Source organism: Fukomys damarensis, unplaced genomic scaffold (genome assembly GCF_012274545.1).
Source record: "Fukomys damarensis isolate Sample0158 unplaced genomic scaffold, DMR_v1.0_HiC HiC_scaffold_37, whole genome shotgun sequence".
Taxonomy (NCBI): domain Eukaryota; kingdom Metazoa; phylum Chordata; class Mammalia; order Rodentia; family Bathyergidae; genus Fukomys; species Fukomys damarensis.
This window is the reverse complement of record NW_022900949.1, coordinates 20,937,728-20,961,448: the sequence shown is the minus strand read 5'-3', so window position 1 is coordinate 20,961,448 and position 23,721 is coordinate 20,937,728. Positions and strand designations below refer to the sequence as shown.

Genomic DNA, 23,721 nt, shown 5'->3' with positions numbered 1-23,721 from the left:
TTTTGAATGTTCTCCACACAAATAATGTGTGAGGTGATAGATATTCTGATGACTGATATGATCTTATATGTTACACACAGATATCGAAGCATCACACTGACTCTATAAATATGTATATTGTGTGTATTAGTGTCAGTGAGAAATTATTTCTAAAAATGGATCCTGTCCTCCTGTTTTGACAAATATATATGCATAGCAAAAGAAGTCAGAAGACATGTATATTGTTTTACTTGATTAGAGGTTGGTGAAATAGAGAGAGAGATACACACAGAAGCTGCTGTGGCACAGAGATGTGGCCCAAGGCTTCTGCAGGGAGAAGCACCAGCACAGTTCGGGGCACACCACAGGTGGAAGGACCTTGTGGGTTGAGGGAGAGAAGGCAATACCAAGGATAGGGCGGCGTCTGACGTGGGCAGCTGGGGAAAAGTGTTACAGCTCACAGAAGTGGGGAGGTCAAAGGAGAAGCAGGTCCTGATCAAAGGACAAGACATGGATTTCATTTTTCCATTTTAAAAAGTTATCGTACAATGTGTATAATATTGAAAGCGACCACTGTAACCATCCTACATGCACAGAAGTGGCAAAAACACATTCCCATTGTTCTGCTACCGTGGGCTCGCAGAACTCTTCAGCTGGCAAAAGTAAAATTTGATACTAACTGAACAGACTCCCCGCTTCCACCTCCCAGCAGTTGCTGGCCACCACCATGCTACTTTCTGGATTTGACTGCTCTGCGTACTTCATGTACCTGGAACCGTACAGCATCTGCCCTTTTATGACTGTGTAGCATTTAGCGTGGTGTCCTGAAGGTTCATCCATGTTGTAGCATAAATCAGGATTTTTTGCGTTTTAATACATGCAGTATAATATTCTGTAATACGTGTATATTTATGTCTACATATGTGTGTATGTACATATAGAATCCACAGAATGTTTACTCTCAACCACTGATAGTTGGGTTGCTTTTGCCTTTTGGATATTGTGAATAATGCTACTGTGAACATGGGTGAAAAAAGATTCCTTTCCCTCTGTGCTTTCAGTTCACTAGGTGTGTGTGCTAGGTCACATGGTAGTTCTATTTTTCAGTTTTGGAGGAGTTGCCATGTTGTTTTCCATAGCAGTTGCGCCATTTTTTTATTCCCATCAGCAGCGCACAAGGGTCCTCCAGCTTCTGCACATCCTAGCGTACATTTATTTACTGTGTTTAGTGTGAGGTGGAATCTCATTGTGGTTTTGATTTGCATTTCCCCACTGATTAGTTATGCTGAGATCTTTTCATCTGCTTATTAGCCACTTGTATATCTTCTTTGGAGAAGGGGTTTCTCAAGTCCTGTGCCCATTTTTAACTGGTTCACTTGTTTTTTCTTCATATTTACTTATAGGAGTTCTTTATATATTCTGGATATTAACCCTTTATCAAATATATGATTGGCAAATACTTTCTCCCGTTCTGTGGGCTACATTTTCTTCTTCTTCTTCTTCTTCTTCTTTTTTTTTTTTTTTTTTGGTACCAGGGATTGAACTCAGGCCCTTGTGTTGCGAGGCAGGCAGTGGAACCACTGAGCTAACCCCCCGCCCCTTGTGGGTTACGTTTTCATTCTGCTGCTTGTGTCCTTTGATGCGCATGAGTTTTTCATTTTAGCACAGTCTAATTTATCTTATTTTCTTTCTTTTGTTGCTTTTGGTATGTATTATCAAATTTAGTGTAAAACAGCCCCTTCCCTTATTCCAAGAATAGTTTTAGCTCTTACATTTAGGTCTTTGATCTTCTTTGAGCTAATTCTTGTATATGGTACAAGGAAAGTGTCCAACTTCACTCTTTTGTGTGGAGGTGTCCAATTTTCTAGCATCACTTCTTGAAATCTGTTTTTTATCTGTAACACAAAATAATTCAAGCAAATAGTCTCCAAGTCCTTTCTGGCACTTTAATGTCTTCTGATCCTGCTTCCTTATGTTCTAAAATAGCTACATTCCAGCTTTGAATCGTGTCTCAGCCTTTATTTTGGAATCTAGTGACTGAATCTGTGTTCCCTTCATCTGTGTCATCTGTGATGGTATCGTGTGGCCCTCAGCCATGACTTTGCCAAGTCGAAGGGTCCTTCCCTTATTTGGTCCATCCCCGGATGGCACATCCCCAGGCTATCCTGTGATCATCCTCTCGCCTCTTCCGGGCTTCCTCTTATTTTTATGAAAATAGGCACCATCATTTTGTATAATATACAGATGGGTTGTTTAGGATTATTTTCCCCTTTCAGTCTTATGAAGCAGGTATTTGTAATGGATCACTCGGTGTATTGGACCAGCCCTTTGAGGAGAAGGCCCACAGAGGGCATGGGGCCCTTCTCCAGTCAAGACAGGCTTTCGTTTTAAATTCTAATATGTTGTTTTCGTGGTTTTGAAAATGCAACTTTTTTCTTTAACAGTTTTGCATTTTCTTGGAGGCCTAGAAAATGATCAGTCTGCACAAGTGATCTATTAAAACTTGGAAAGGTATACTAGCTTGTGAGTTAACAAATGTTCATTGGATATGCGCTGTATGCAAGGCCCTGTTCCAAAGATAAGGACAATGAAAGTGATGCATGGATAAATATTTGCTGAAAAGACAAATAAATGTATTTCCTGTAGAATATAGACTTTGGGGCTTATCTTCACCTTCATAAATTATATTTGTACAGTTCTTTTTGTCCTTGTTTATTATTTTATCTACTAGATCTGTGGGGTGTATTAGGAGTTTCCCAATATGTTATTTCTCTAAATTTTCTCTCACAACTTTGATTTCTTTCATATTGTTTTATATCCATGACTGATTATATTTTTAAAAATCTCAATTGCCACCCTTGAGTTTCAGAGTCTAATTTGATATGAAGATTGCCAGGTATTATTAAAAGACAGTGCTGTAAACTTCAGCTAGTTTAGATAGAGAAATGAAGGGGCTACTTCCAGAGGTATAGGACAAAGGGAACCACAGACATGGAGAGGGCCCCACAGACTAGAATACTGGGGAGATTTCACCACCGTTAGGTCCAAAAGGCAAGGTTTTTAATTTTACAACTGCTGTGTTTGGTTTTTATTTCTAACATCAAGATTTATGCTTTCTGCTCTGTTTTTCTATGGTGCTTTCTTTTTAATATATTTTTTTAAGTTTTAAAAATAAAGTTTGGGCCGGGGATGTAGATCAGTGGTACCACATCTGCCTGGCAAGCACAGAGTTCTGAGTTTGATCCCTGGTACTAGGAAAAAAATAATTAAAATTACAATAGTTATGTAAGCCATTTAGTAAATTTTACTTCCTCGGCTTTTTTCCCCCCTGTCTAATGTTTGTAAGAGATTATAGATTCTTTGCCGCTCAGTGACAAAGTGATAAAGTCTACCTATTCTTAATATTTTATTTTTGATTTCTCAAATTAACCACAGTATATTTTTTCAATTAAAACACCTCTGCGTGGTGTGTTTCACCATTCCACTGCCCAGAGTTGTGGAGTGGGCTGCCTGGGCCTGGTGCTAAGACCAGATGGTGCCGGGCGCCCTTGTCCCACTTTTCCCTCAGCTGAAATGCAGTGGGGTCCTTCATTCCCACTTTGGGTGCTGAGAGGATTTTCCTCAAATGTGGCATGGCGGAATCGACATCCATCATCTCCTGACCCTGCCAGTCATGGAAGAGGAAGTCCGTTAAGACGTGAGGCATCCCAAGAGGCCCACAGCTACTGACCAGGGATGCTTTATGGAACTCTATTTCTTCAGAAGCCTTTGCCCCGTTGTTCCCTTTTTTCTCCTTTTCTTTTTTGTCAACCTATTTGTCAGGCTAGTTGGTTTTAGATGACGCCTCATCGCTTAACCTACTGCCCATGACTTCATTTGCGAAGCCGTCCTGACGGAACTTGGCACTGGTCCTCTAGCACTAAGTTCCCTAGTCATATTATTATTCCCTAGTCCCTTAAAACTTGGTCTCTGCATGGCAGCCACTGCTGATTGTCCCTTCCTCCTTGAAACTCTTTTGTCCTTCAATTTCTGTAACACCCTTCCGTCTGTACTGTTCTGATCATCAGGCCAGCCCTTTCCTTTACCAGCTTCCTCTTCTCTGATTGCCATTTCAATATTCAACTTGTCTCTCTGTCCTCTCATTCTTTTTTAAATCTTCCTGAGCAATCTCACTCATGACTAATGTTTCATAAGCAGCAAGGAAGCAACTGCATCTCAAATCTGTTTCTAATTCCGACATGTCTTCTGATTTCCTGCCTGAATTTCTGACAGCTTCTAAGCACGTCCAACTTCCCTGCCAAACCCAACTTTTTGAAAGTCTTGAATTTCTTTGAGAATCTGGCCCAAGAGCAACCTTTCCAAACCTTTCATACGTACAAGAGTTCTGCATGTAATTTCAGGGAGTTCATGAACTACCCAAAGCCCATCTTTGTCTTCTGGATTCATGATCCCCAAATTGACAATTCTTAGAGTAGAATAAACAGGATCTAGTCCAGACTCCTTGACTTGGCATTAGAGACTCTTCCATTTTATACAGACACTCTCCATTAGAGTCTAGAGTGTATAGTTTGCACTAGTTGGTAATCATGTATTCATTTGTTCCTGTCTAGGCTGTTAGTCAAATTAGTTAAACATTGGGTTTTTATCCCAACCCCTGTCTTTTGTGGTTAGTAGTGCCTGTTTGCAGTACATGATGTTTATATCTCCTGGGTGGAGTGGGTACGTGTACATGATACATCTTAATTTCTGTTTCGTCCCCTTTCCCTCCATTCCCTCCTCTCTGCATGCATCTCTTGATTCCCTTCCTAATAAGAAACAACCACCTCCCTATGCCCTATTATCGGTCTTTTATTTTGTTCTTTATTTTACTTTGGGTTTCTCATATAAGAGAAGCCATACCATACTGAAGCTTGTGTCTGATATATTTCACGTAACACTGTGGTCTCAAGGTGCATCCATTTTCCTACAGATGACTCAAGCTTATCCTTCTTTATCGTAGAGTGCTCTTCAGTGTATATAAATGCCACATGCCACATCTTCTTTATCCATTCATTCACCTGTTGATGGACATATAGGCTGCATCTAAGATTTAACTATTATGAATTGTGCTGCTATAAACATGTCTGCATGTATCACTGTAATATGATGTATTTAACTCTTTCAGGAAGATAGTTGGGTCAGATAGAGTTTCCAGTTTTAGTTTTTGGAGGAAATTCTTAAGTGTTTTCCATACTGGTTGTACTAGTTTACATTTCTGCCAACAATGTAGAAGAGTTCCTTTTCCCCACAGCTTTGTTATTACTGTATTTGGTTCTTTGATGATGGCCATTCTTTCTGGGGTGAGATGGAATCTCAGTGTTGTTTTTAATTTGCATTTCTCTAATGACCAGTGATGTTGAGCATTTCTTCATGTGTTTACTGTCCATTTGTATTTCTTTTGTGAAGTGTCTATTTATTTCACTTGCCCATTGTTTTGACTGGCTCTTATTTTGTGGAAGTCTAATTTATTTTCGTTCTTTATGTATTCTAGATATTAGCCCTCTGTCTAGAGATTGTAGAAGCGTTGAAAAAGTTTGTCCAATAGATCAGACAATCCAGTGGGTGCTTTAATTTTCTCATGCTTAGGAGATACCAGACGTGAAAGCCTGATTCTTGAAAGCTCTAGAAAGATATATAATTCCATAAAGATTCAAACTTTCTCAGGCTGGGGATTTAACTTAGTGGTTCTGGCACCTGCCTCATAAGCACAAGGACCTGAGTTTGATCCCTGGTACCAAAAAAAAAAGATTGAAACTTTCTCTCTGTCCACATATCCCAATAAATCTTTAAGAATGCCCTTTTCTTATTGGAGGCACAGGGCTTTGAGCAAACCTCTCTGTTTCAAGCTTTTCACCTTAACCATAACAATTGTGGACAAAATTGTTCATTTCTGATCAGAAATCAATGCAGTACTATGTCAGAACTCGCATGCCTAGGGCCAGCCCTAGAACATAAGTGAAACTTCGTCTGTTATTCTCGTTTGCTCATTTGCTTACTGCTACTTAACTTTTTTCACCTGGCCTGATCTGCAATAGCCACCTCTTCTCCCTGCATGACTATAGGCCCTGCCTCTGTATCAGGTCCCGCTTGTCTTCTTTTCGTATCAATTATTGGCCTGCGTTGGCCCCTCTGTCCAAGATCCAGGCAGCTTAGCTATATGTATTTTCTTTACATTAGTTATAATAGGAATGTCTAAAATTTAGAAGTTATTCCCTAATAGTTCTTTATTGAAAGTAAATAATCATTTGGCCCACACCTGTAATCCCAGCACTCGGGGGGGCTGAGGCAGGAGGATCGCTGTGAGTTCGAGACCAGCCTGGGCTACATAGTGAGTTCTAGGTCAGTCTCAAACACATCGTGAGACCCCGTCTCAAAAAACAAAAAACAACAACACAACAAAAAATAAAGTAAATAATCATGAAATTTTAAAATGTTTCCAGTTAGAAATTGGGTTTGTAGAAACATTGCTCCTTATACTGTTGGTAAAAACAATGTGACTGTCATGTACAGCTGTCTTTTACCTTCTGTCATAAGAATTTTTTTATACATTGCACTGTCATTGTATGTCTGAAACACGCTATGCGTTCTTTAAATTTTGCTTGTGGGATGAAGTTGTAACACACATTCCCTGTTGTAAAAAGTCCAGCCTGAGTGTACATGCATTTGACCAGGTACTAGTAGGAGGAGGGTGTTAATTACCATGTTGCCATGAGGTTTATGAACTGGAATTAACATCTCAGCAGGAGAATCACGGCATAATGGCCATCTGAGAATGGGCGAAGAAAAGCATCATTACCTGTAGTCTTATTTTTAGCAGCAGAACCTCAGCTTCTTATTGTAGTGATACTGTACAAATATTATTTTTAAAGGACCTTGCTCTTTTAGTAGCATAACTATCTTGCCATCTTTATTACCTGTGTGATTAAAACACAAATACTCTACTTCTTGGTGTAGGAACTGAAAATACTGGTTAATATGTTAATTCGTCACTTAAGTCTATTAACCATGCTGTGGTCCACACTTTTGAGGCTTGGTGAACACAGCTGGACGTTGGGAACTCCCCACAGGCTTGAGGCACTAATTGCCCACAGTATTTACTTAAATCAGTTTTGAAAATCTTTCCAACAATTGCATATATGTTGGGTTTTTTTCATGCAACAATTGCACATTCCAGTCAGCCTTTTCAAATTAATTACAAGTTGTGATAAAAATATGACAAACATTTATAATTTTTAAATTTATTATAGTTCAAGACATATTGCAATTAATCGACCTCACAGTACTTCTCTTTGCCTGCCATATGCTGATCCCTCCCCTCTGGCCACGTTCCCAGAAGTCCTTTTTTTGTAAGTGTCTTTAGTTGTGCTGTTGTGGCTGCCTCCATGTCCTGGAATGATTCAGATGTTTCCCTTTCAGGATCATTTTGGGGAAGCCACCAGTCGCATGGTGCCACACGCAGGGAGTGAGGTGGAAGGGGCACATGGCCTCCCTTTCCAACGCCCGGCATCCATTGCTTATGATATTTTTGATCATAGCTCACAAGGGCAAGACTTCCGAATGGCTTCAGAAAGTGGGTGGAATGACGGGGAGGAGGGGGCATTATTTTGAGGGGGACCAATAGTGGTGTCCCTTTCACCGTAACAGAGTTTTATGAACACTCACCGTATATTTGGATCCCACTTGCACTGTTATATTTTGGCCAGCTTTCCGGATAGAAGCCGTGCTGAGTGTTCTGTTTAAGAACTTCTCCTTAGAGCCAGCAGCGAAGCCTTAAAGATGCATGTAAGCGTTTTAGGTCAGAGACGCTGGAGAAGTTCGATATTTCTTTTTTTCAGTGAAAACTAAAAGGGATACTGTACATGTATTTTACAGTACGTTGGGAGCCACCTCCTTGAGATTTAAGCATTGTCTGCAGTTTTTAATGAAGCGCAGTTCTGACCGGCCTGAATCTGAAAGGGGCCAGGGATTAAACCGATAGGGTTACAGGACATGGCCTGTACGCGGTTTAAGAGGACTGAGCAGTGGCGTTAGCAGTTTAGTCTGCACCGCTTTGGGCCGGATTTCCTGGTGTGCATCTGGGCCCCTTGTAAACGGGGAGCCTCCTAAGAACGATGCTGCTTCCGCGGGCTAGGGCCATTTTTTTTACAATCACTAAAGAAAGAGAGAAATCACACCTTCACTTTAAAATGGACCCTAAGCCACTACTAATTTCTGCAGATATTTCAGCATAAACACAAGTTAATTAAAATATACATAAGCCGGGCGTGGTGGTGCATGCCTAAAATCCCAGCACTCCAGAGGCTGAGGCAGGAGGATCACTGACTTCGAGACCAGCCTGGGCTACATAGTGAGTTCCAGGTCAGTCTCGTGAGACCCTGTCTCAAAAAACAACAGCAATAAAAATATATACATAAGCAGTGAAGTAGTTCCACATGAAGGGACTGTAAGATAAATCTGCACAACTCCGTATTCATTTCTGTTTTCACAGCCACTCCGCTCTCCTCCCGAAGCCTGGGTGTTTGGCTCACTGTACACCGCAGGCATTCTTTCAGTGCTGCGTTTTGTATTTAAAAGGACCAAATAAGCAGGCTTGGTTCTTAGTGAAGAGATTGCCTGTGTGAACAGTGAACACCAAGCCAGCACGTGATTGTCCTTAAATAAGCGCTTACTAAATCTAAAATTCATCACAGAATTTTCCCTGTATCGATAAATATCATGGAAGGGAAGGAGAAAATGCAGCATCCACGACTCGCTGGACTTTTATGTGTTCCAAAGGTTAACAGGCATGCATTTTGTTCAGTCTCAGGCACTCAGGATACTAAATGGTTTGTAGTCCTATCATGCTTTGGACGGGGGAATAGAAACCCTGGAAGTTACTGCAGCCACATTCTGATTTTTTTCTTCTTCTTCTTCTTTTGGTTTATAAAAGCTGAAAGTAGAAAGCTTTTCCACGAACAAGAGGTTGAAAAGTGCCTTGTCACCCTTTTGGGTTCTGAGAGTGACGGAACTAAAGTCGCTGCTTCCCAAGCTATTTCGGCCATGTGCGAGAACACGGGCAGCAAAGAGTTTTTCAGCACTCAGGGTGAGTAATCCAGAAGCACTCGCAGGCCTTTCCGGTGACCCTGTTCCAGCGTGCACAGGTTCCGGGGAGTCACGTCCTTCCATTTCTTCCCTGCAGGGATTCCGCAGTTAGTGCACTTGCTCAAAAGTGACAGTGAAGAGGTCCGAGAAGCCGCCGCCCTGGCCCTGGCCAATTTGACCACCAGCAATCCTGCTAATGCAAAGTGAGTTCAAGCCCGGCACCGCCCTGAAGGTGTGGAGTATGCCACCGGTCTAGGAGGTCCTAATTGTAGGAGTTTGGCTTTTAAGCTAGTTGCATATTTTTTTTCAGATAGTCTATCTTGGGTTATTCTTCAGGACACTTCATGAAAATAGAGGTATTGCATTGGCCTGTTTTCCAAAGATTGCATAATCTCCCCTTCCTTAGTCTGTCGGGGACGTGGGCAGGCCATTTGATTTGGGCAACTGGCTAATACTTGCAGAAGCTTCTAGAACAAGTGAAACTGCATAATGCTCCAAATATTACAGACCACTTTGTAAAAACAGCTGATAAATCTAGAAAGAATTTAAAAGGTCCATTTGAAAGGATATAGACATTAGAGAGATACAGAAGAAACATTTTAAAAAGTCAGTGAAAAGCAACATATTAAGGGCAAATACGGTACCATGAAGAAAGTTCAGAAGTCCACAGAAATTTCAAAAAGTTCCGTATTCCACAAGTGCAGTGTGTGATTTATATACATTTCAAAAAATAATTCTTAATCCATAAACAAATGAGGAAACTGATTTTGCAAGCTTATCTAAGTTTTCTGGCTGCACACATTTATTAAATAACTGAGTGAGAAATTTAACCCAGGACTGTTGGATCTCGAAGTCTCTGTTTTTATTTCTATAAAAGATTGGCTTATAAAATAGGAAGGATTTCTCAAAGGCAACTTTCATCCATGAAATAATTAAATGTGAGTTAACTTTCTTTTGTTATTGCTTTGTGACACTGAGGCTAAAATTACTTGTTTTTGAACTTGAGAGGAAACCTTCACTTCCGCTGTCAAGCACTTAATTTGCTCCTTAATCTTTCGTTTCCTTTCTCTACTCCCACACAAATATTTCATAAGATCTCAATTGGAGTGGCTAACTATCTAACAATGTCTGATTAAAACTCAGCAGAACCACACAGAGCATCTAAACAAAGCTGTGCTCTTTTATCAGCTATGGTCTTTAGCATAATAATTTCCTAAATTAAGGGCCATCATTATCTCTGTGAAAGCAGAGAATATTGAGTTACAGGAAGTAGCAATTTGAAAATAACGTATTCAGTGCTTTTCCCAGGATAGTCATGGCCCTGCAAAAAAATCTTAGCAACAGTATGAAAACACTTCTGTCTCTAGTCCATTTAGTCTCACATGTTATCTAAAATATTTTAATAGGCCTCCAAAGCATACAAACTGTTTTATAAGTTCATCTGGCTTCTGCTATTTCAGTTTTGTGTAAAATCATAGACAGGGTGGTAAGTACATAGTTCTAGAAGCATCTACCTTCAGATCTTCTCTTCTAGTGTCGTTATTTCAGACTTTTGTCATTTGATTGTAGTTCTCTTTGGTCAACAAAAGGTTGATGCCGGTCTTCTCTACTACAAGCACTTTTACTTTGTAATTTTATTCTCATTAAATTCTAATTGCAGTGGTTTAAAAACCGATGATATGTTGTTCATGTGGAGATTTTTCCCCCCTTGATTTGTATTTGGTAAGGTTTCTCGAGGTGTTCTTCCAAGTCTGTATAAGTTTTTGTTTTGGAATTTTGGAGCTAAAAAAAAAAATACTGAGAATGTTTTTGAGGAGTCAGATTTGACATATTTGTGCCAATGCTGGCGGCGGGAGTTGAAGGGGTTTGTCCAGTTGGTCATCAGGAAGGAGCACAGATAAGCCCTGGGCCCTGCAAACCAGCCAGTCACCACAGAAGGGACAGCAAAGATGATTGGCTGTTTTTCATAGGAACTGTTTTCCACTCAGATCGTCTCTAAAAAACGTCACATAAACTCAGCCCTGAGTGTTTGCAGGATCCTGTGGAGCTGTCTCCTGACACCAAATGTGGCTTGCTGCTGGGGTGGCTGAGAGCAGTTTTTTCAGACTGCTTTTCTGTCACGCATAGCAAAGAGAGGAGGCAAAACATGAAACACTTCTCCATGCACTCGGTAGCTGCTTGCATAGCTGATCATGGCTGGCCTAATAAAAAATGCATTTACACACTGGGGAGGCTAATTTTGGTTGTGTTGCAGTGTAACACATCTCCTGTCCGCATATCTCCGCATGCCTGGAATTAATGTCCAATTCTTCAACTTGGAGCAACTTCTGGAGTTGAGACTTACTCCATGAACTGAGTAATCACTGCTGTGTTATGGTAAAATATAGAACCTGTGTAATTTCCTGTATGTAATGGGCTTTGGCCTAGAAAGGTGTAAGAACAACAACATTTTCTCAACTAAAGGGAAAAAAAGTCAACTGTGGGAGAAAGAAACATAATTTATGGTGGCATTTTATAAAGCTGACAAACGGTAGGCCTCAGGAGTATTTGCCTAACAAACAAAAAATCTGGCAAATGATTTTTTTATTAAAATATTTGTTGTAATCTAAAACTGTGCTCTCTGGGAGGCTGAGACAGGAAGATCACAAATTGGAGCCTAGCCTGGGCAGCTAAAGTGAGGCCCTTTCTCAAAATAAAAAGTTTAAAAAGGGCTCAGTGTGAAGGCCCTGGGTCCAATCCTCAGTACTACAAAAAAAATTTTTTTCTATTATCTGTCTGTAAATTAATTTACTATCATATCTGACTTCAGATTTTTTCTCCATCTTGTTTCTTATGATATGAAAACACACTCACATGTAATAAAATAGTGCAATGATGAGAAGTTTTAGTAGCAATGTTAATAACCAGACCATACATATATATAGTGGAAGTTTTTCAACTTGGAAGTCATGTAAATGTCACCTTAATTGATGCCCAGAAATCTCCCCTATTTAGTATTTGCTGTGAATGAAGCTTCCTAGAAACATTTTCAGGATGTTTGCAAAGTTACTTCTTCAATTTACAGCATTTTAAAATTTTTGCAATGAATTTGCATTAAAATCTTCTGAAATCCTTCCTCCCAACTCTTCTGCTGGACCCTCCTGCTGTCAGTGTGGGGGAAGAGGCTGTAGACATCGCTGTAAGCTTGGATGGGCTCCTGGCTCACACGGCCAGGCCCCTCGGGAAATGGGGCCCCTGACCCACTCACTGGGCACAGGCTCCCACGGGGTCCCTGGGGGCTTTCACCACTGCTCCTTTCCTGCAGTGCACGATCCAGTTGGCAGAGCGTCTGCCGGAAGTGCCCTTCAGGGCCTCCTTCCTGCAAATGCAAAGTGGACACCAGGTAACCAGCTTTATCACATTTTATATAAAAGCCCCAGAGCCGGGCTCGAGGCCTCTTCTTCATATGTTGGTTCTTAGAGGCCATTTCTCCCCTCGACCCCTGTAAATTCTCATGCATATTCCGGATACGTGCATTTCCCTGGTGTGTTACTTACTTTTCCCTCGTTGCTGAGATAAAATACCCGACACCCAAAGTTAAAGGGGGAAAGGTTTATTTAGCTCACAATTCGTAGAGGTTTCAGTCTGTAACCAACTGGCTCCAAGGCAGGGTGACACATCACAGAGGTGACACAACATGGCACACACAAAGTAGCAAAAGGAACAAGGGACCTTTACAGTGTCTTCCGGCTCCTTTTATCTTATTCAAACTCCCCGGGTTAGGGAGATGCCAAACCAATCGCACACACAGAGTGGTTTAGTAATCACACGCCCTTAATCCCGGCATCACACACTCTAGATTTGGGATCACAAAAGCCATAGTGAAATAAACCTCCTTTCATACTTTTCATTTTTTATTACCTGCAGAATGAAGGTTAATAGAAAAAATATGAAAAAGGGCATAAATAAGAAGAAAAATGGCTGTTTGAAGGCACAATAAAAGAGGGCAAAAAACAGCTAGAGTCACTTAATAGAAGTATAAGAAAGGAGAACATGAGTCAATAAAAAATGAAACTAACCCTTCCCCACCCAAAGGAATGTTTAAAAATGAAAATCAAGATGCAATGGTGAGTTTTATATACTGTGTGATCCATTTAGCTAATTTGGACAGATCCTTTCTTGGTACATTTCTAATCTATTTCAGGATTATTTGTAGTACTTTTTGGAAATGAGAGGCTATTCATTCTCCACATAGGAAATTTTTTCAGCTGAATTTCATATTGTATTTACCCTGTGCTCTTTTATCCAATTAATCATGTCAAAATTTTATTATGTATCCAAGTACTGAGAGAATTATTCGTGGATGACATCTTTCTGATCCTGCCTATAATGAGAATATTTTAAGCTATCAATTTATAACATCACTGCCATCTGTTGGATCTGATCAGAATTAAGTTTTGAAGTTATCCCAAGAATAAAGGGCTTGATGTTTTCATTTCCTTTTGCCAATGCTAAGTAGATCTGGCCATTGGTAAACTATGGCAAGATTAGAAAATTAGTATGGTGCCAGATCTGTAGTCCAGTGAGAAAGTGCTTGACTAGCATGCACGAGGCCTTAGATTTGATTGTAACAGAGAGAGAGAGAGGAAGAGAGAGAGAGAGAGAGAGAGAGAGAGAGAGAGAGAGAGAGCAAAACTTGCATAAATGTTGGCTAGCTTTCAAACCACGCAATTGTTTTTTTAATAAAATGCAATAAATAAAAATAAGAATAAAACCATGTACTATATATATAGAAAAGTAAAAATTACCATTTTTCTGTAGTAAATGCATAATCAATTATTTACACCTAACAAGTAAGACCATGCAAAGCCTGATTCTTCAGGCTCATCCATGAAGAAACAGGTGATTTCTCTAAATCTTAGAGACCTTTTATCTCCATTTCCTTGGTTTTTATGTATTTTTATTTTTGTCCTGCTGTTTGACTTCTAACAATGACAGTGACCCAAGAAAGTTCTAACTAGTAGCATACGTAATAGTCACTTTAAAAGCTTAGCTGATTGCTGAAGCATTACAGTGTCCACCATGCCAGGGACAAAGAGCTCCTCTCAGGCCACTCTGCTGTTGTGTGACCATGAAAAGGAAATGACAGCTGAGTCAGGACCGCAGCCCAAAGGGCCTCTAGAGAGAGCCAGAATGGCCCAAAATTATATGGCTACATGTTTGAGTGCTTGGGGGACTCTTGGATGTTTTCCTTGCATATGGATGACCTGTTATTTTAGATTATCAGTATTGTTTTAAAAATCTCTGTACAAGGTTTCAGGGTGTAGCTCAGTGGCAGAGCACTTGCCGAACATACACAAGGCCCTGGGTTCCTTCCCTGACACCGAAAATAAAAATAAATAAAACTGATTTTAATGTCTGCTAGACTCATTCACAGGCTTTTATGCCTAAGGTGGCCACATAATTTGCAGAGAAAAATTTGAAAGCATCCCACACACAGAATTTTATGTAGTATTTCTAAAGTCTGTAGTGTTTCAGGAAATGCCCCACTGCGCTGTTCAGAGAGCAGACACTCCTGACAGTCGTCTGTGTCCTCGGGGCGGCCTGATCTTCCGCGATCTCTTCAGAAAGTCTTTGAGTCTTTTTTTTTTTTTTTTTTTCCTTACCCACTATATGAAATAGAGTTGGGGATAGAAAGGTAATGAACTTATATTATTTAGTTTTGCAGTTTCTTTCTTATTTCTTTTAACTTTAGACTAGTGCATATCGCTTAGAATGGGTCACATTTTATTGTGTAGTGCTGGCCATAGTGCAGGAAAGGATGCTCGTTTTGAAGGAAAGAAAAAAAATTTTTTTTAAAATTCTCCCAAAGGGGGTAAACCCGCAAAATGTCACTTCTCCCGCTCCATCCCTTTCAGACCTTTTGGAGAGCGGGAGCTGTGCACCTCCACCCTTTGAAAAATAAATGCCAGCACCTTGCCTGGCTCGTGCTCCTTGGCCAGTCTGCAGAGACGCTTAGAATAAATAATCTTGCTACTTGGTATTGTTTATTAAAGAAACATTGGGCGTAGAAATCATCCGCGAGAGAGGTGAGCTTGTGTTTTAGCTTTGCGTATAGGTTGGACTTAAACTGTGTGGTTATTGTCTTTGTCGCATAGGAGCTTTTTTCCTAAGAGAAACATTTTCTGGAGCGTGGCCTTCTCCTCTGCCCTCGCAAGAGGAACCGTGTCTTCACACTGCCCCCTAGCGGCGGCTCTGCGGGAAGGGGGAGGGGCGCAAGCGCTGCAAGCTTTGCTCTTAGGCTTAGGAAACCTGCGCGGATTTCATTCGAAACACCCTCTGGTGTGCCCCCAATAGTATTTTTAAACATTATGAAAAGACTGTGCTCTAGAACGCATTTCGCTGTGGAACTTCTAAAGCGATATTTTTCTGCTGCCGGCTCCGTGTTAAATAGGTGTTCGCTTCTTCCCGGGGAGGGGAGGTCCTTCCAGGAGGCTTTGCCAGTGCAGGCTATGCTCCTGTGGTACCGAGGACCGCGTACCACAGGAGACAAATGTGATACATTGTAACAAACCTCACCGCCAGCATAGCTTTTCTAGAATTAATTTTTGGTCTTGACTGGAGAGAGATTTTGTTTAATCCTACTTATGTAACTTCGTTGTAAAATTCCAGATCCTTTGAATTCGCACGCTCACAATATGGTGTCTTTCCACATAAATGGAGAGGGAGGGTCGGTGTTGTATGAAGAATGATTAAACTTTTTTTTTTAATTAAAGATGATACTTCAAAGAGCTGAAAGTGTCATTTAAAACTTTAAAAGTTCTCTGAATTTAAGAGAGAAAACAGATGGAAAGAGTCTTCTGGGAAACATATGAATTATTCCTGCATTCTTTCCATCCAAGTTACTTTGATTTCTACCCCTCAGAGCCTGGGTTCTTCTCTTCCTGAGAGAATCTTGTGATTACACTGGTTATATTGGATTGGAAAAATCATACAGGATTTGAGAAACAGGTAGAACAAAAAGCTTTATAACAGAGCCACTTGTTTCCATATCCCCATTTTGTGTGTTGATGCCTGCCCATCTTTGACAAATAGTTTGAATTTGATTAGCTACCAGTTTTGTGAGGCCAGGTGAATCTTATAAAATATTAGGTTAGAAAATTGCCCATGCTTCTTTTATTACCCACTTTTTAAAGCTTAAAAAATTGGCAAATGTAAAAAGCTAATAGATTCAAGGTCAGAAGACCATGGCTTTAAACTTATGTCTTCTGATTTAACTGGCTTATGAAAAAGTCTTCTCCACTTTGTGTGCCAGCCTATGTGACATGCATCTCTGGAAACTCCCCACAGATGCACTCAGAAGTGTGTTTCTCTTTTCTGAATCTAGTCAAACTGACACCCTAGATGAACTATCATACAAGTCCTGACACTCGGCTTCTGACAGCATTCGAATCTTTCCACGTCCTCGTCCTCATGATTGGTGCCTTTTTTCCTGCCTAGTGAAGGAAGCCTCCTAAGCAGTCCCCCTAACTCTCCCCCCTGGTTTTTGTCTATTTTTTCTTACTTGACCTAGTAATGGGTATCTCAGTTATCTCCTGGGTTTTGTGCTTCTAAATCATCAACCTCTAAGCACTGCTAGATCCTGCTAGATTCTGTTAGGGCATGGAGGTGATCCGTCTCTGCTACTTTTGCCATTTTATCTTAAAGGCTAAGGAAGATGTCCGCCATGAACTTACGTTTCTTTTGCAATAGTCTCACCATTCCTTGGGAGTTACATGCTGAACTTGGTGCCAGTTATGGGGACACAGTGCAGGGGGCGTGAAAGTTCCATGAAGCTCCTTTTGTCATGCTTCCATGTGAGCCAGGACGTGAGTGATACACCCCCAATGGCAGAAGATGGTTTCCAAAGTGACCTCAGTACAAGCCGAATAAAATAGCAGTGTCACAGAGGGAGGCATGACCATGAGGTCTTGAAAGGGGGCCTAAGGAATGACGTGGGGTTTATCAAGAATGAGCTCTCTACAAAAGGATATTTGAGCTAGTGAGAATCAAATCAGCCAGGCTAGTCTGACTGTAGCTCGGGAAGTGATTCAGCACCCTTCATTTGGTTAAGAAAAATCAACAGCGTGGTGTCTCTCATTATTTTGAGATTATGTCCCTTGTCATCCACAGATATGTAAACAGACCAGCTTTCAGGCTGAGCATTATGAATATTCTAACACCTTGGCCATTGTTCCTGTTCTGTTAGGAGACAAGTCAGCCATGTGAAGTGAAGAGAGTTGTTCCTTTCTGGTGGTAGGTAGTTTATTGCTGGCAGGATGGTCTAGCATTTGAGACAGAAGGTACAGGCGGAGCAGCAAGGAATTATGATGGAACAGATAGGTCCATGAAGACTTCGTGTCACTTTTTGTAAGAAAATTACATATGATTTCCACAGACTTGGACTGACTGCTTCAAAATCAGTAACAAAAACATGAGCGCTGTTTGTGGAAGTGCTAGACTGGTGAGTATTCGTCTTTGTGTGATTTTGCAGTTCTTTTTGAGAACCATGAGGTCAGAACAGCTGCACTGTAAAAGAGCATCTGCAAGTCTTAAAAACTACACTGAGGAGGGCACATCAGTACCATACAGACAGTTTAGTTTCATATATTTCTTAGTTCTGCATGTTTCTTATTTTCATGCTGGGACACAAAACACAATTGTGTCTGTGGCTAGATTTTACATAAGGCCTTCATTTTTAAGCATTTGCCTGCAACTAATTGTGATTCTCTCTCTTAACAGAAGCATGTTTAGTATTTCTTTAAGAGGATACAATTCTCTTGGCCAGTTTTGTCAACCCTGGAGTTCAGCCAGAGTTTGGGAACCCAGATCCCCGCACCCCACAGTTGTGGAGCTGCAGCAGGGGCGTCTTTGTTCTGGGCTTAGAAATTGACCCACTTAGCAAACACACTGTACTTCTTGGATCATTACCTTTGTTGAAAAACTGGCTGGAGGTAAGAGTCTTGTTCGTGGCATTCCCAGCCTGGCTGTGACAGCCAGGAGACTGGTTTGTGGGAACAGCCACCGTTCCACCTTTACAAACTCCCCGTGAGCCTGCAGGCTTGAGAGTGCCACCCCCTCCCCAGTGGCTGCCACATATGTGCAGCTCCTGACCACTGGCAGTGCTCTGTGTACCCTCTGTGTGACAAAACTCAGGGAGACATATGAAAAGCCTTGCTGGTGGGGATGGTTGTAATCACTGCTAACAAATGAGCCTCTGATTGCCAATATTACCATCTGTTCCATCGGGTTCCACGTATTACCCTGTATGTGGGCTCTGTCAAGCAGATTTTCTTCCTGCCCAAGGTCACCCCTGATTTGTGCAACCAGCCTTGCCAGATGGATTGGATACGAACCTCAAACTGCAGCAAAGATCCAACTCCAAGAGACGCCAAAGGGGTCACCTTCTGACCCATTCCCCAGAGCCACCAGGGACAAAACAGAGACACCCAACGCTAGGAAAGATGTATTCTTGAGGCATGTTTTGTTTAGAGTGAAAAGTTTCATTTATTGAACTCCATCTCAGAATTGCCTCAATCCATGGGAGAACCATTGGGGTTGGGGAGGAGGGGACTTGTTCTAAGGGCAGCAGTGACAAAAGTGGAGACCCCAGTTTTGTTGGGTCCTCTTCCTTCTTGCACACTTAAAGCTGAGCAAGCCCTTGTCCCCTCACACCTCAGCACCTAAAGAGGTTTCCTTCACTCCCCTCACCGTGATTCAGATTAAAATATTTCTCTCTCAGAACTGGAGATAGAAGACTCAGGCATTTCCACTGAGCACAAGAACGGTCAACCGCAAGTCACCTTTCAGCAGAAAGGGTGGTTGGACAGACACTGAAGACTGAACTGGACAGAGCTCTCAGGGCACAGGTTGGGGGGATAGGAAGGGTGATCAAGGCAGAGAACCTGAGTGCAAAAGCACAAGTGTGACCCAGCACGGTGCACTTCAGGAAGCTGATGGTATTTGTGTAACTAGTGTTGTTCTCTTTTCACTGTAGGTCTTGGAGAGTCTGTGAAATACTTCTGAATTCCATCTCATAACAAATGCTATAAAATAACCCTTAAAAATGGTTACATTTCTCTGATCATGAGCATTAGTGCCTAAACATCACCATTTAAACAAAAAGGAATGCATATATTTAGCAAAGACTCTTAAACTCATATTTAAAAAGACATACAAGGGCTGATTAAAATATATGGTGAATGTTTAACTTTTTATTACAGTTAAGAGACGCGCTGCCACTGCTCATCCCTAAAATACTCTCCTTCGCTTCTAACTCGCTTGCCCGATCATTCTTGCCACTCCCTGAAGCAGTTCTGGAAACCCTTTCATGTGTTAACAAGACGTGAACAAAAATATGGTGAATGCTCCTGCCAAGTGCCATCCAGCAGAAAGGCAGGCTTGTAAAAATATTACACCTTGTCCTCATGTGGATGCATATAGCACCTTGTGCCTCCCAGCTCTTCCCCAAAGTCAATCAAGATGACTGGAAAGGTAAACAGTTTGAATCAGTGTCGGACGTCAGGGCAGATATCGACAGTGCATCTGAAGACACTCATGAAAGAGGACTTCCAGAGCTGCTTCAGAAAGCGGCGAGCAAGATGGGTTAAGTGTGTTCTAAGGGGGGGCCTTTGGAGGGGAGTCAGTGGCAATATGCCTTTTGCTATAATTAGTGTTTTAAAGTACAAATGTTCCCCATATTTCCCAGTCACATCTCATAGCATGGGGATCAAAAAATGCTTTGTGGAAGAGAAGACAATTGAGCAGAACTATGAAAAATGAGGGGGCGTTATCCCTGGGGTGGAAGGTGTCAGGAAGAGCATATAGGAGTATCCGGAGGTAAGGAGGAGCCTGGTGAATTGAAGGCAGAGCACTAGGAAGAGACAGGAAGATGCTTGGGGATGGAGAGGGCAGCAGGGTTGCTAATGCAATCTCTTCGAGAGCTGGAGAAAATTGGGGCTTTATTCTAGGCAGTAGGAAGCCATGAAAGTTTTAAGTAGGGAAGCCGTATATCTACATTTATAATTTTAAAAGATCACTTAAACTGTGAGATGGAGAAAGGACTGGAAGGAAGAAGAGGGATTTGTTAGATTACAGATGCCCTTCATCTTACAGTGAGGTTGTGTCTTCATAAATCCATGAGGAATTGAAAATATCCTATGTCCAGAATGCTGAATACACCTAATTTAGCCAGCGGCATCACTGAGACCTTGGCGCCCAGTTAGTCATCCTCCTGGTCACTTGGTTGGGTGGAGGCTGAGGCCTGCTCTGTCTCAGGAAGGGGAGAGAGTTTTCATGGGCCATCGCCAGCCTGGGAACAGGTTCACACTCAAAATCTATAGTGCGCTTTCTACCTCACGTGCATCAATTCCATCCCATTGCAAAGTTGAAAACTCATAAATCAAAAGTCAGGGACCACCTGTGTGTATATCAACCTATAGGAGAGGATTTAGACTGGGATACAGAGACGAGAGAGATCTGAGAATTACCAGAGAGGCAAAAATACTCAGGAACTGGTCAGAGACTGGATACACCTGGCGTCAAAGTTCCCCTTTGTTTACATACATATATACATACACACACACACACACACACACACACACACATATAGTAATAAAACAAATGTTTTTACACATTCTCATATTTGTTTTTGTTTTTCAGTGTATATTTGAAACACTTACTTGATGCAACTCCAAAGAGAAAAGATAAATGATAGTAAATGTCAGAAAATATTTTCAAATCATTGTAATGACATATGGCCTAGAATGCTGGATTCTACAACAAAGCATTTTGACTTCTGTCCCATTCATTTGGATAACGCTATACTATTTGGAAAATTGAAATGTGTTTTGAAAATATGACAGGCTTTATCTGGGTGTGGTGGCATATTCCTGAGATCTCAGCACTCTGGGAGGCTGAGGTAGGAGGCTCACGAGTTTAAGCCAGTCTGGGCAATTGAATGACTTAGTGAGACCTGATCCCAAAATTTGAAAAGAGTTTTTAAAGAGCTTGGACACAGCTCAGGGCTAAGTCCTGGGGTTTAATCCTCTTAACTGGGGTGGGGATGACGCTTTTGCCTGTGCCCTTGTGCCCCTGGTAGAGGCAGGGTAAAATAAAACAAAATAAAATGTTTAGGATTTGAAAGAAACAAAATTAATGCAATTCTTTTTCTTTAAATACAAGTTCTGCACTCTATCTCTAGAAATTAATTGCTTAGGAATAATAGCTTGTTTTCCGCCATAATAATTTCAGTTATTCTTTTTACACTTAAACGGAGCTGCACAGAGCAGATTAAAGACAGACACATATTTATAATGCACTCCTCTTCCCCGAAGCGCATGCCTGATTTGTCTTTCTGTGCTACCACTGTGCTGAATGCAATTCCTACTGATGGAGTATCTTCCACTATGCTCTAGAATCTTTGGCTTTTTAAACTAGATTTTTATGTACTTCCCTTCCCTCACTCCATAAAGAGCAAAGAGACAAGAGATATGGACCATGGCACAGAAAAAAGGAAGATGCTAAATCAAAGCAGAAAGACTCAGAGCTCAGGATAACCTCATAGAAATTCCAGTGTCTTGATTCAATATCTCTTAGTTTAGGAGAAACTAAAACAATGGCATGTGATCCTGTGGACTCTTCTCATTTCCCCAAAATTCCCTCTTACACATAAAAGACAAAGCCTTTGAGAATTTACCGGTATAATTTATTTAAATTACTTGTGGATTCTACCTCAATTGCTGCTCTTTCTTAACTCTCCAAGATGTTCTAAAAAGTGAGCATTGTCAAAGGAAAAAAAAAAAAAAAGATTACTTGACCAAGGAATCATGCATATTGGGCAAAGCATGTTTGTGATGATTAAAAGATACAAAGTACTTGATTTAAGGGATTGGAAAATAAATCACAAGAACAAAATGATTTTGAAAAGATTTATGTATATATTATTAGAAAATATACAGAATTTTGAATTCCAGTGACTGAGGATGTTTGCCTAGCAGTAAAGCATGTGCTTAGCATGTGTAGGGCTGTCGGTTCATCCCCAGGAAACTGCCCCCCACATCCTGGCAGCGTTTAAAAAATATTCAGTGTTGCAACTGTAGAAACTATATGAAAAGTTTTTGATGAACTCTTCCAGGCAATCTTCTTGCCTCAGCCTGCTGAGTGCCTGGATTACAGGCATGTGCTACCACCCCTGGCTTTACATAGCTTTTTGTATGTGTGTGGTATCAGGGATTGAACTTGGGACCTTGCCCTTGTGAGGCAGGCTACGGAACCACTGAGCTAAATCCCCAGCCCTTAAATGGATTTTTAGCACATAATATTGGATCTTCCTTTAACACAAGAATGCTCTGTATATTTTATTTTTTGAACATCATCTATTTAAAGTTATTCCAAATATTAAAGAACCTAATTCAATCATTCCCCACTGATTAAAATACTCTAATTTTTATTTTTACAAGTTTATGTGCTTTTAAAGTGAGTTCAAGCAAGTACCACAGAAAAATACTGTCTTTTGAAAATTATATTTAGGCTTTCCAAGTGTAAAAAATATTAAGATACTAATAGTTTCTGCAGCCTTTTATATAAGAAATAGGAATATACATACATTATTAAAGTTATCCATATTGATGTCATGATTTTGATCTTTGTTTAATTGTAAAAGCAAAATTCACATGTAAAATAAATAGCTGGTTTCAACCACGGGACACCCTCGATTTTAAGAAAAAGAAATAAGCTAAAGAATTTTAATTTAAGCCAGGAGATTCCATCTTTGATTATTCCTAATTAAGGTTTCATTTTCCTACCAAGAATAGTGTAATAGACTTTCTTTGAATAGGATTTCCTAGTTTTACAAGCATCACTGAGTAAAAAAATTAATAGTTGTCCCGGAATACCTGCATTCTGGGAAGTTGAGGCAGGAGAATTGCAAATTTGAGTCCTGCCAGTTTCTGTCACAAAATAAAAAATTAAAAGGGGCTTGGGGTGTAGCTTAGTGCAAAGGCCCTGGTTCAATCCCCAGTGTCACAAAATTAAAAATAAAATAAAATTGACAGTTATAATAGGGTTTTTAAAACAGTAATTGTCATCTTTTGTCCATAGCCAAAAGCTGTAGCTGTAGCAGAGGGGAATTGTTTTAACTCACTCATACCCGAAAGCTTCCCAGATTCCATTAAAATCAGTAGTGCCCCGTTCTAAGTGCACAGCATGACAGCAGATTTCTAAAACCTCATCTCTGCGACCTTACGTTGTCTAACCGCGTTTACTCGCTCCCAAGAGAATTTCTTGGCCCCCGCTGAGCTGCCTCGCCTCTCCTTCCCTCCCTAGCGCCGCTGCGGAGGCCGACGCCATCGAGCCCCTGATTAGCACGCTGTCCAGTAAGCGCGACGGCGCCGTGGCCAACGCGGCCACCGTACTGACGAACATGGCTATGCAGGAGCCGCTGCGCGGGGCCATGCAGAGCCACGACGTCCTGCAGGCCCTCATCGGCCCGCTGGGCTCTGCCAATGCCGTGGTGCAGAGCAAGGCCGCCCTCGCCGTTGCGGCCACCGCCTGTGATGCAGAGGCTCGCGCAGAGGTGAGCACTTCCCTTGTCAGGACCGCCTT

At 41.1% G+C, this 23,721-nt stretch overlaps 1 protein-coding gene across 8 annotated transcripts in view; it reads left to right on the top strand.

Moving 5' to 3' along the window:
* The window catches only part of Armc3 (armadillo repeat containing 3), a 92,704-nt gene that overhangs the window by 35,782 nt on the left and 33,201 nt on the right, over positions 1–23,721 (top strand). For all 8 annotated transcript variants that reach the window (XM_010619827.2, XM_010619826.2, XM_010619823.2 and 5 more), the window contains 3 exons: positions 8,948–9,100; positions 9,197–9,302; positions 23,443–23,692. In XM_010619827.2, the coding sequence (XP_010618129.1) occupies positions 8,948–9,100; positions 9,197–9,302; positions 23,443–23,692 (509 nt within the window). The remainder of the gene's footprint in view (positions 1–8,947; positions 9,101–9,196; positions 9,303–23,442; positions 23,693–23,721) is intronic.